Genomic DNA, 14,110 nt, shown 5'->3' with positions numbered 1-14,110 from the left:
TTTCTGTGTATGTATAAATGCATGACATGTACAGAGATTGTGTGCTGCAAACACAAATACACAAAAAGTATCCAAATCTGAGGCGACACACACACACACACCCACACACACACACCCACACACACACCCACACACACAAACACACACACAAACACACACACAAACACACACACAAACACCACCTCAGGAAGCACACCTACACACTCCTCCTCAAACAACACCTTTATTTTGGACCTTTACTGCTACAAATACTGGTCCTATTAGATGGATTGGATACAGGACAGATGTGACCGATAGACATTTGATATTGCCCTGGTGTTTACAATTTATTAACTTAAGCTTCTTAGGTAATAGAACTAAAAAAATGCATTAATGCAAAAAAACATTAAGATTATTATTAAGATTAAGTGACCCTTATTAGTCCCACAACGGGGAAATTTCACCTCCGCATTTAACCCATCCATGAAGTGAAACACCACATACACTCTAGTGAGCACACACACACTAGGGGGCAGTGAACATATTTGCCCGGAGCGGTGGGTAGCCCAATCCACAGCACCCGGGGAGCAGTTGGGGGTTAGGTGTCTTGCTCAAGGACATCTCAGTCATGTGCTGTCAGCTCTGGGGATCGAACCGGTGACCTTCCGGTCACGAGGCTGGTTCCCCAAGCTCCAGCCCATGACTGCCTTCAATTAGCCTCAATTGCAGGGATGCACAATCCTGCTCCTTAAGACCCGTCACCCTGGACAGTTCAGATCCAACAAGCTATCCTCTAATAGGTGGATGCCCCAGGAGACCTTAATTACCTGGATCAGGTGAGCTAACTTTGGGCTGGCACTTAATTCTCAGGATGGTGCATCTCTAGGACTAGGACTGAGCCGCCCTGCTCTACTGTATATTTATGCGCAAGTACGTGGCTGCTACAAAACACAAGTACATAGAACACTAGAATCAGCTCAGTACTTGATATCGGCCAGCACCGGAATCCGTATTACAGTCTGACCATTAAATCAGCTGCTGTGAGCTGATAAATCTCAAGTAAATGGTATCCGTGTCTGTCGCAGGGCACTCTGCAACTTCCCTAATGGCAACAAGTGTATGGAATGCTGCAAATCACAACAATCAACACAAGAGTACCACACGACGGAGATCATCTGCATCCATGGTAAGTTGATGGTCATGTGAAATACACATAAATAATAACAATAAAAATACAAATAATATTAAAAATATTCCACTTCTCCTCTTAGCCCAAATAAGTCTGGTAACATTTATGTGAGCTAGCCTGCTTTTGCTTTATTAAAGTGAATCAAAAGAATCAAAAGACTTTGTGTGAATGTCTATTTAAGCTACAACACTACAATAAAACTGAAAGGCCCTTCCATCCTTCATTCTGAACTATGTGTTTTGCCCTGGGGCTTGTGTGCACGTAGGTTGTTTGTGGCTTATACCTATCTTACAATCTGTAACAAGTTTGACCCACCGACCTGCTGTGACAAAGGGTCAAGGCTGGACTGAAGCATTGCACCCAGGAGTCACTTCACTCATAAACCACTTATAACTACTTGCTTTGATGTGTGTGTGTGTGTGTGTGTGTGTGTGTGTGTGTGTGTGTGTGTGTGTGTGTGTATATATATACACATAAAATGACTTCCTCACCCTTTATGCATTGTTAAAACAGCGTGTCCTCGACGCTGGTGCCTCTGAGGAGAAGCCCTCAGCCAGCATGCAGCTCCATCCCCACAGCAACAATTACCCTGAGAGAGCCTCATGTGAGTTCCTCCTTTCTTCCAGCAAAGAACAGCACAAAAGTTTCTCTGTCTTTGCCTTCATTTAGTTTTGCATCTACTGGCCTCAAATTGTCTATGTAACCTCACAAACATGTATATCTTTGTGAATAAAGCTAATCTACATCACTCTTGTTGCTGAATTAGTTTTACTAGAGTTCTGTAATGTAATGTGCACGGGATGTGACCGACTCATGTGTAATTAAAGTATATATGTTATGCAACACTGATCATCAGACTGAAGGATCAGTATTTCGCATCAAGTATGATGCTCGATAAAAATAACTAGAATCATTTTTTTTAATGTTTCACATAATGCATACCCAATTATGCTTGTTCATTATCCATGAAAATGCTCAGTGATACTCAGAAAAGCATACTGTGACGTAACTTAACAAAATAATATCCATATATTTATTTTGCCCACCCCTAGCACATGGTTTCATCTGATGCTGCATTAGCCTGAGGTGGATTAGAGAACAGGCCTACCATTACTGAGATAACTCTGGGTTTAGCCAATTACAGAACATTTACACCAAGGTTATTAAAACTGCAGATACTGCAGATTCATACTGGATTCAAACAACAGATCTCATCAGTAATCACAAATTGTAGTACCTCTCCAGAGAAAACCTAGTTTTCCTACATGTCTATATTAGGCATACAACAGCTCAAGATGTAGACCGTGATTAGCTTACTGAAGAGAAGGGTACCGTACATTTGACAGTGACTCCAGTCTAGTTCAACTATAGAGTCACAGAGGCTTCATCAGACTATGTATTATTGTCAAAGCAGTTTCCAAACAGGCTTGGGGTAGTCCCTGGGCCACTGGCGATCACAATACTCACAGTGCTGCACCTGTCTGTTCTGATTTGAATAAGAGGAAATATGGAGGCATGGATAAGTGCTTGTGTGTGTCTGGATGTCCAAGGGCATTTAAACTGATGCAGGTAAAAGGTTACACAGCCAGCATTTTTATGAAGTTCACACGAGGCTTCATCAGACTCTCTTATCTATTTAAAACTAAACACAAACATATACTTCTCAATTGCACATTCCACATGTAAATGATACATTAATAAGTATAAGTGGGGAGCATATTTATGTAAGGTGTGAAGTTAATGGCAGGTAACATAAAATCATAATTAAACAAAAATGAACCAGTAGGGCCATTTAACGTTTCACATACTGTACCGCCCTGGTTTCAGTTAAATAGGACCAATTATTATAGTACAGCAGTTGTGGTCAGAGCTGAAATATGTAAAGTGTATCGTGCTTGGCAATATTCTTTGAAGCTTTATACATCTGTCATACACACAGTTTGTTTTTCATGGGGAATAGAGTTAATTAAAGAATTCCTCTCTTGCTGCTACCTTGAGCTTCAGTGTGGCAGCCCACCGCCAACGAAAGCCAAATCATACTTCATAAAGGAGGAATTCAACGGACCGTATGCTTATTCACTCAAATTCCTGTACCTAACTTCAAAAACAGAGAAAGAGGAGAGGAGAGGAGAGGAGAGACTAGTCACAGTTCCAATCCCATCTCAGGTTGGAAACCACACTGACGTCAGAACAGCCAATCAAACTCTTCAGTATAAAGACCATCCCAGCGGGTGTGTCCGTCATTGCTGTGGAGACAGTGAGCATACGAAACATCGCTATAGCAACTGATAAGTCCGAAGAGTGTGAGGTCTTTGCAACGGGAAACAAATGCGTGTTTTACACACACATGCCAGGAGACCAAGTTTATGGCATCTCCTGCTGCAGTAATCTGGGTTGTATGGTTTCCAGACAACTAATGAAACTCAATGGCCTCAGGGACTGTGATCACCGACCGGAAAACAGACGTGCCATTTCAGAAATTAAAACTTCACAGAGGACTATGCCAAGTAAGACTGATCCTAGATCAGCATGAAGAACTAAGCTCCACAGCAGCTGGATTCAGACCCAAACTGGAAAGTTAATACATCAACAGCGCAGCAAGCATCAGAGGGGAAAACCTGAAGACCTTACTGCAGAACAAATAAATAAAATCAAAATAAAATCCACTGACTCAACACAAGTCACATTTCCAGACACCCTCTTTTATTGCAAAGACCTGGCAAGTGCTGTGTGCTAAGATCTGATCAGACAATTGGTGCTTTATGTTCTTTTCCTAGAACTGCGCTGATACTGATCAGGAAAAACAACCCCGATTCATTTTCACACCACATTGCACTCGTCACAGTCACAGTTTCTCACTTGCCAGGAAAAGTTAAGGAAGAAACTTCAAAAGGAATCAAGACTCAAAAAAAGACAACCCCATCCTCCGGTATCAAGTCTTGTCTAAACAGAATTGAATGAAAGCAACACAAACACACACACACTGTACTTGTGACCTGGACAACATACAGCTTCCAAAAATTCAGAGTCAGAGTCATTGTTTTTAATGAAGGTCCACACTCTGCCATCAGACAACACCCAGCCATGAACTCTAGCACCACTCTCTGTTACACACCATCTAGCAATTAGTGAATTACACTGAGCCCAAAACCTGAGCACATAGTGTAAATCACCTGTTATGCCTCAGCTGACCAGCCTAATTACAATGTAAATTTTATTTCACCGCAGATCTTTTGAGATGGAAAACAGCAAGTTACCTTACCTTAAATGATCAAACGTTCTTATTTCAATTAATCTATGTATAAGTAATGTTAAATAAAAAAATGGGCCATTCCCAATCGAAGTTCCAGGTCTTTAGCTCAGTCAAACAGGTCTTTAATTTCTATTCAATTATGATAAATTAATATGAGGTATAGTGGGATGGCACTAAAGAGGAGTCATACCAGGCATTAGATTTCTAATTGTTCTGACTGTACTACGGGACAACTGCACACATTACAGAGCAGATATTTGAAGACTGAGACCAACTGAGGAAAAAGTGGAATCAGGTGCGCTCCTGCTTTTGTAGAATGAAAACCTGCAACTAGGAAAACAAAAGAAATCTGAGTCTTGCCCCTTGCGCATTACTTGAGTTTCTCTCCCAACTTTTGACTCTGACTGCCCCAAAATCTGTAGACTAGAGCCAACTAGCACTAGTATTAATCCCATTAAACTAAACTTGACTAATTCTCTTACAAATGAAACAAGCAGTGGGTCAGTGCTCTTTAAGTACTGACAATATATACACAACATATTCAGAGAAGCATATAGTCAAAAATCTTGACTGAAAGTAAGGCTTAAATTGGCTTACAATGAAGCGTCAAAATCTAAAACTACAATGAAATTCATTTGTGAACTGAAATTGAAAAACAGTGATTAAAACCCATTTTTCACCAAGGGTGAAGGCAGAGAGTGCTAAAAGTTAACACAGGTAACACTGGCTAGCATCTTGCTGAGCAATGGGGACAAAGGGAAGGCCTTCCTACCCATCCAAGAGACCTCTCTCTCAGACTCCTTGCCACAGATGGATGTGATGTGATGTGATATAACTAGAGGGCAAACTTACAATCTTCTAATAATGGGGGGGCCTATGTTTAGAAGGCTGTGCCATTTAGGACTCTTTTCCAGAATCGAACCAGTAACACTGCTTGCTTCAGCATGGATAAACACCATGACATCCACAATCACAGTGAGGTGTTGGCAAGGTGTTGGCTCAGTGTAGCTATGCTAATGTGCGTTAATGATTCCAGAGGACCAAAACCACAAACAGTAGTGATGCGACATTGTTCTCTGCTTGTGGTGTGTCCAGGTGAGAGCTGAGTCACACAGATATCAGCCCACACCGTAACACACACACACGCACGCATTCCAGCATTCTCTCCCTACATCACTCAGCAAAACAAGGGTACACTCTTTCAAATCTGTTTTCAACACTGAATCAGCCACAAAGAATGGCACGTATGCCAATTTTCAAGATTGAGACACAAGATTGCTTTTATCTATCACAGTTTTCATCCCTCTGTCTCTCATGCAGCCTACACACGCACATACGGTACAGGCAAATATACAAGGCTTAGCTGTGAGAGAGACGATTTAAGTCCAAGGAACACAGGCACACACACAGACAGGTGACTGACAAGACCGAAACTGTTCAAAGTAAACAGAACTTTACAGCTAACCCATCCCAATAATACTACTGGAGATCCTTTTTTATGACCATAAAAGATTTATGATCGAAACTTATCAAGCACTATTAAGTGTGAGAGAAGGACGTAACTGTGAGAGTACGTGTCCTTTGGCCTAACTTTCTTCTCAAAGAATGGCTTTTGTGAACGTACTGGAGTATGTGTTTAGGTGTGTGTCTGCTTGCAGCAGTAAGTATGAGTGTGTGTGTACATACTTAAGAAGGTTCTCAGCCCCTGCTCTCATCCTCATCTGTTTGATGATCTGCTGGTTGAGGCTCGCTCTCTGATTCTGGAGCTTACTGCGCCCCGTCTGTGCCAGCGGGTTACAGCCCTGAGAGAGAGAGAGAGAGAGAGAGAGAGAGAGAGAGAGAGAGAGAGAGAGAGAGAGAGAGAGAGAGAGAGAGAGAGAGAGAGAGAAAGAAAGAAAGAAAGAAAGAAATTTTATTTAAGATTCCAACAATACTAGAGGTGAACAATATGGCAAAATGTCATATCACAATATATTATTTGTCACAGTATTTAGTGACAATTATGACAAGTTACAACAGACAAAGTGAGCCCACATTTTAAAAATACTACCAAAAACTATGAATTCATTTATTTGTAATAAACATTTGACCCTCTTTGCTGCACTAAATCCAATAAAACATGACTAATTAGGCTCCATTTTTAATCAAACATATAGTGGTTTTGAAAAATGATTTTTAGGTACTGATTAGATCCATAAAGTTGAGTTTGCTTTGAGACCTAATGCAAACCGGACCTTCGTTTTGAGCCTATGAATGTGGTGTTGATATGTGCAACATGTTCAATACAACTCCTACGAAATCTGACCCAACACCTTTGACTTTTATTATTTCAGGCTTTATGAGGTGACTAACAGCAGCACACAGACACGATTTAGTCTGTTTTTTTTTCGGACTCAGTAATGCTAATTCTTTCAAATTTAACAAAACATTACATAGTGCAGCTTTAAAATAAAAGCTTAGTTCACTGGCAGTCAGAAAGAATTGCACGCATGTCACACACTGATGTTCGATGGCTGGTTTTGGATGGGATGTGTACCTCGTCTGTTCGCTTACAGCATAAAAACACAAAAATGATGGGTATTCCAACAATGCAACACAAGATGCCACAGTTCAAGTCAAATTCAGGAACAAATTAAAATGAGCTAATTTCTTGTGGGCCTATTTTAAATATATATATATATGGAAAAGAAAAATTTTCATGGTTCCAATATCAGTATTAGTATAGAAAAGAAAAAGCTGTGACTGATTTATACCATTTGACCATTTGACAGAGACAAGCCCACATTTGTTTGTGTCAACTGCTCAGCAGCTATTTCAATTGCACACCTGTTGCACAGCCACAGTCTTCCCCCACAGATGTTTTGGTCTAAGCTGCAAAGAAAATTTACACCTTAGCTTTCTTTACTTTTAAAAATGCTTCATTCGGCTATGAGCACCTGTTTACTGACAGGTCACTCCATGTGTCACACATTTCTATCACTTAGCGCTCTTACTCGAGCACTCTGTCTGTACCTGTTTTACACACACTTCTATCTAGAACATTCTGACTCGGAGCATATCGCTGTCGTCGGGAGAAAAGCTTGCATCTCCAAAACGGTAACTTTACAGGAGAAGGAAAAAACCTACTGTGCTTTTAATGCAAGTCAGTGGAACCAGACATTTTCCACATAATTTTGGCCCGTTTCTGTTAGTCCATTCTTCATGAAATTAACAGACAATGCATAGAGCAACAGGCATTTTCAAATCATGTCAAAAACTGAAAAACGCCAAAAATGAAGACAAGGTTTCAAAAGGTTTTCTTCCGAAAACAGTGATATGCTATGTCACTAAGGTGTGTCTAAACAAGGGCTGTATACTTAGTGACAGAGTGAGAGAGAGAGAAAGAACGTGACGGAGAGAGACGTTCCCAGTTTTAATGACATCATGTACATCTCCTTCCACACCTAAATAATCCTTGATGAACTGCTGCTGCTGCTGGAGAAAGGCCAGTATCTTTCTAGAAACGCACTCCCTACCCTTATCTAAGCAAACATTCCACATGACCATACTATCAAAAAGCAAAAATGTCTATGGGGCAAGGGCAACTGTGTTGATCACACTGCTACAAGAGCCGTATATAAGTGAAGCAGAACTTTATTTCAATGTTGCGCAATTGAGAAACAGAACAAACAAACTCAGTATAAGTTTAAGAACATCAAACATGCTGTACAGCCAGTTGACAGGTGTGGCTACATTACCAAAACAACACTCATGTAGTTTAGGGCATGTTAGGGGTTGGCATCATTTTGTTGAACAAATAATTTAATGTGAACAACAATTTAGAAACTTCTATGGTGTTTATATGTACATGGCTAGATTTTAGGACAGTAAAGTGTTTACACTGTGTCCTAAACCGCTGTAAAGGGCAATATGGGCAAGAAGCTAATGAGCTAAAAACAGGTTTTGAAGCTCCGACTGCTTTACTTTGCCGGCTCTACTTCCACTGGAAGTTATTGTGTTAGAATCGGATGAGATAGTGGCTCTGAACCTTGAGTCAGTCTCACAAACAAGACTCCTGTCTTCTGTCAGAGAGCGTAGTGCACTGTGTCACACACAAACACACAAAACAAGCAGTCACGCCACTGGCATGCAATTTTTCAAAACAGGACTGCAACTTATGATGATATCCAACTCAGCTACCCAGCTACTAATGCTTCAAAGAAAGCTACTGAATAACTTAAAACATGTAATCCTGGTTTTTTTCACATCACATTTTTTTAATCCAGCAACTATTTTGCTCCAAAAGACAACTGCGTAAAACCTGCTGCTCAGAAGTTCACAAGGCTATGTGGGTCCGCATTCAGAATGCAGCTAACAAAATCCTAGTAGCTCAACATGTAAAAGATATGAGACACTCCATCTATGTGTAGGTGGGGCATCTGTATCTGAGACTACCTTTAAGACGGAATAACTACCGTCATGCTGGTTTAAACCGGGGTACTCAACCCTTCTGCAGTGCACCACATGATCCAGTTAATTAGGGGCTTTAGAATCATTTTATGATTGCAGCCAGGTGAAACAAGACAACCAACATCTTCAGTATGGCCAATCTTCAGCAGGATAATGGTAGAAGTTGTGAGAACACTTATGCCGGTAACTAAGGCAAAACAAGATGCCACTGAAGCCTAAGGTGACCTACAATATTTCAGGACACTAACCCATGCAGTGCCTAGAACACCAAAACCAAGCATGCGTTAACTCCACTAGCTGACCACTGAGTCTCTCCCACAGTCAGTGGGACACTCTATGGGAAGCAATTATCAGCTCAGTGAAACTGTGTCAAGAGGCCAGTAACAAGGTCTAAACAAAGCTGCGTCTTTTTCTTTCTCCGTCATCCCCACAGTTTCTGGAAAAAGGGAGGCTCCCAACACATCTTGTTTGCCCGATACGCACAGTTGGTTTGCTTTCATTTCTAAAGAGCTCTTTATATCTCCCAACAGCCCACTGGAATCCTAGTAACAGAGTCACAAACTGCCTCTCTCTGGTTCTCATCTTAGGTTTATGTTAGTCCACAGCATTAGCTATGGATTAGTGCTTGGCTGTAAATATATTAAGCCATTACGAATAAGGCAGATGCCAATTTTTGATATATGATAATTAAATTTCCAAGAATAAAGGGTAGCATGCTCTACAACTCTCCCTCTAGTTCTCATGTTAATAACCATTTTAGGTTACATTTTAGAACACCATGAAATGTATTGGGGTTGTTCTACAATTCTACAACTCTTCCCAGTCTCAGCAGAAGCCCAAGCATCTGCGCTGCATTAGTGTATGTGGTTTGGCCAAGTGCTGCCTTTGGCTGGATGCGACGTCAATGGAAGTAGGATGAGGGGAACATGCAGAATCGGCGATTCTGTCTCTCTGGCCACAGGCACAGCTTCAGAGGCAAAGGTCCAAAACCACCATCATCATATCCAATCTGCAATATTAACTACAATCAAACCCTCCACCAGATCACTCCATCTACTGCCATCACTCTCACCAAGTATGATCTAGGTCCAGTCCTTCAGCACATGCTGTTTTATCTACTGGCCCAAAAATATTTTCCCACTCTACAGTATCTACCAGTCCAAAACCATCACCTCAATCTGCACTATCTACTGTCCCAAAACCACTTCCACCATTCCTGATCTGCTGGCCCAAAATCATCCACCCACTCACTACCAGTGCTAAATTATCCACCCACTCTGCAGTATCCAATCAACCAAAACCATCTGCTAACCTCACTATCCTTCTACCAGCCCAAAACAAATCAGCCCACGCTGCATTATCTACTGGCCTAAGACATTATTTGCCACACCACATTTTCTACCAGTCAAAAACAATCACTCAAAGTGGCATCATTCACTATACAGACACCCCCCCCCCCCCCCCCCCACACACACACACACACACACAACACTCATTATCAAAACAATGAAGCCCCTTTAGATGATCTATTTGGCCAAAACTTTCAGAGTATTCTGGACTTTCCTGTTTTACTGGGCCTTACTTTTCCTCCTATCTACAGAAACCCAAAAACAATCACCAGGCTCACCATCCCATACAGCCTGAGAACTAGCCTGAGTATCAGATAATCTAAGAAATAAAGGTTTCTGCAAGGAAAAACTTTTAATTGGTATAGAACCTTAAAAACTGTTCCACATATATCCCACATGTATGTCTCTCTCTCTCTCTCTCTCTCACACACACACACACACACACACACACACACACACACATACACACACACCCTTATTTACAATTTTCTTTAAAGAAAAAAAATCAATTGAAAGGTTCTTTAATGAACCAACAGGCCTATGTTGTGGGCGTACTCTGCTGCAGAGAACACTATTAGATATCTATATTCAAGAGAGCAGATAAATAAAATAAGGGCAAGAAGGCAGATAAGTAAAAAATGAAATGCCAGTAGGCCTCCATCAGACTGAAATACCTGACTACACTAGATAGGATTCTGACAAATCCACATGCCTGAGACACTACAGATATACACTGCAACAAAAAGCTGAGACGTAAGGCTTTGCTCGTTTGAGACTACTTTGGACAAAAAAAACCACAACATCAAGGCCATCAACATTCATCCACAGCAGTTTATGTTCTGTTTCCATGCATAGGCTCTGCTTGACCACACATTAGAAACGTTCTGAACAAGTCTGCCCTGCCAAAGCATTTATGTGAGCATTCAATTTATAATGGAAGGTGAGACGTTCCACTGCATCTCATCATCTGATTCAGTTCTGGCAACCACTCACTTTTATACGACCAGGAAGTGGCAGACAATGCAGCGGAGCAGTTACAGTTCAAAAGCAGAGCTGAGGCTGCACAGAGACAAAGGCTCTTTTCAGAGCTCGGACTCACATGAGATCAGAAAAAAAAAACACAGGGATGCAGCCGCACAGGTTCCACTGGCTAAACCAACATACAGTCAACACACTTTCGATAATTACACTCCTCAGTCAGTGCAAGCCTCGCATGTGCGCACACAAATTCCAGACATCTTTTTAAACTGCATTTATTTTAATGACTTTAATGATTCTTCCAAGACGTCTTCTACAAAGTCCAAGCCCAAGGAGGTAAAACGTAACTGTCTCTTCACCACTTTACCTCCAGGTTATTTTCTGGCTCCAACAAACAAACAATTACATCCACATAACTAAAATAACCTTTTAGATTACGATACTTGCTCCCTCTCTCTTCCATGGGAAGACAGGGGTCAAGGAAAGACTCTGAAGGAATGCGCAGGGGCATAAATCCCTCCAAGGAATTCATAAGCCATAACTCAGTGTGCCCACCCCTCTCGGTCTCCCACTCTCACACTCACACACACACACAGCCTCTCTTCGGTCTGTGCCACCTGGACTCATCTTATTTTTAAGTGTCTCTAAAATGTTTAATAAATCAACTTCATCAGCTAAGACGTTTCAGAAGAAGTCTCAGCTATTCCAATAAATATACAAGTAAATTATTACACTCAAGCTGTTGCTACACACGAGCCTATTTTCACATTCCTAAAGCGAGCCAAAACGCCTCATTCAATTACAACTGGCAAAGCCTCTTGTATCTATCAAACATGGCATTACAGTTTCATTTTAACAGTCAGTTCAGTTCACTGTATTTTAATAATGACATGCAGGTGTGAGCGTTTCAGTGATGACATGCGGATACTCTCAACGAAAACAAGAACTTGAGACAGACCTCTATATACACTAGTGCCGTAAGCTGAAAGTAGGTCTTGCGAGACGATGCTTGGCACACAGCGGTGCCTCCCAAACTTGGCTGGCTCAAGACTGTACCTTTCTTTCTCTCGCTCAGTCTCTCTCTAGTAACCCACACCTGACTACCAGATGTCTTCAACCAAACATTTTCACCTTAGGAGAAACCAACCAGCATGAAGGAGTCAAGATCTTCTTCTTTTAAGCTCATCTTGACTGCTGAATACCCACACAGAGTAGCCTAAAACTATACTCCAGAAAATTTACTTTTACTTCAGTAATGATTAAAGGGAGCTCCATCAAGTTTTTTTTTAAACTTCTGCATAATTAAGTGGCTGAAATGTAAACAAAGTCATTCAGAGTGGTTTGGTGTGAAATGCTCTCTTCTAGAGAGTCAGAATTGCAGTGATGGGAACCTGGCATCTGAAGAGTTTCATGCCTCTGATAGCTCCGTCACAGAAAGTATTACATGAAATGGTTAAATACAGCCTGCTTGATGTCGGACATTGTTTTATGATAAAGTTTTGGATTAAAATACATTTTATGCCATTCACGGTGAAGGGAAACATGGAGGATTTAAGGCAAACCAGCCCACAAAGAACATTTTTTTTAGGTTTATGATCAACATCATCATCATCATGAACATCACATATAAAAACTCAGAAGGTACATGTAAGTCCAGTGGTAGTTCTGGATAGAAGTAAAATGGCTACATGAGTGTTGTAGACATTGTGACCCCTGGTTCCTATCAGCACCACAGCAAAGACATCAGAGGTCTGTAGGTTTCTCTACAACCACTTCACACCAAACCACTCGGACTAAATCTGAACTAAAGTCACACTGTTCGCATTTTAAGAACAATTCCCTTTAAATATAAGTGAGATCTATAAACATCTGCTATTTTTCCTTGTGTGACTGAACTTTTTAGTGGATCCAGAACATCCAAGCATAAAAACTGAAGTTCATTGAGGAGAGTGAATAAGAGCGCTGCTTACAGGACACGTAGCGTGCGATAACTGTAACTTCAAAAACTAATGCCACAAACTCTGTTTTTAAAGAGATTACAGGAAAATAAACGTGCGATGAAGACCGAAAAACAGCAGTACACCAGTAAATCCGCGTTAGCATCGCCCGCTAATCAAACACAACGACGCTCAGCGAAACTTCTCTCACCTTTTTAAAGTAGCCGTTCTCGGCGACCTCGCCGCTCGGGCAGCCGTTGGGGATGACTGCCTCAGTCATGACTAAAAACTCAACCTCAGCACTTCGAGTTCGGAAGAAAAATTCAGAAAGTAAAACCAGTGTGAATGCGTCCCCCCTGTAGCGCTACAGGTGAGTGACTCGGGCAGCTCGTCCTTTCGTCTCTCCTCTCTCGAACTCTCTAACACTTTCAGTCAGTCACCACAAACAATCTTCGTTTCCATTTGTCTACCAGACCTCCGACACACCCCGCCTCCAGTGCCTCAGGATTGACTAGTGGTTAACAAGAATGAGCCAATCGAAGTGAAGGATACCAGCCGTTGCTAACCAATCACAGCGAGCGAAGGGCGGGACTTCTCCGAATACAGGTGAATAACGAAAAATAATGACGATGTAAACAAGGTGGGTAGACGGAGCTACCTGAGTTTCTGCCCTGCCCTTGTAAAAGCTCACGGCGTGTGTTATATTTAGATCATACAGCAGGAAACAAGAGCATAGATTGACCCAGCAGCGCTGATTGAGAGAGGAAATTCCTCCAGCCTGCGATTGACAGTGGAGTTGAGTTGAAATAAATTGCTATAAAACAGCATATTCCTGTCATGAATGGTGCTTCTGCATTATTTTATCCATAGATGCTTACAATAAGCCTGCGAATAATATACATGTATATATATATATATATATATATATATATTATAGCAAATACTGCTTTTTCTTGTCCCTTTTAATGTTGTTTTG

General features: G+C 41.3%; 1 protein-coding gene across 2 annotated transcripts in view; it reads right to left on the bottom strand.

Annotated features, from left to right (window-relative positions):
- The window catches only part of rhpn2 (rhophilin, Rho GTPase binding protein 2), a 35,497-nt gene extending 21,902 nt beyond the window's left edge, over positions 1-13,595 (bottom strand). Inside the window, exons 1-2 of one of the 2 annotated variants that reach the window (XM_017706201.2) lie at positions 13,346-13,595; positions 6,108-6,223 (exon numbers count right to left, since the gene is read on the bottom strand). In XM_017706201.2, coding sequence (XP_017561690.1) covers positions 6,108-6,223; positions 13,346-13,414 — 185 coding nt within the window. In that variant the 5' untranslated portion in view covers positions 13,415-13,595. The remainder of the gene's footprint in view (positions 1-6,107; positions 6,224-13,345) is intronic. The other variant, XM_017706200.2, reaches the window with a different exon arrangement.
- Positions 13,596-14,110: the final 515 nt, after the last annotated feature.

The sequence above is a fragment of the Pygocentrus nattereri genome, chromosome 25, assembly GCF_015220715.1.
Source record: "Pygocentrus nattereri isolate fPygNat1 chromosome 25, fPygNat1.pri, whole genome shotgun sequence".
Classification (NCBI taxonomy): Eukaryota; Metazoa; Chordata; class Actinopteri; order Characiformes; family Serrasalmidae; genus Pygocentrus; species Pygocentrus nattereri.
The sequence above is the reverse complement of the archived record's forward strand: the minus strand, read 5'-3'. Positions and strand labels throughout refer to the sequence as shown.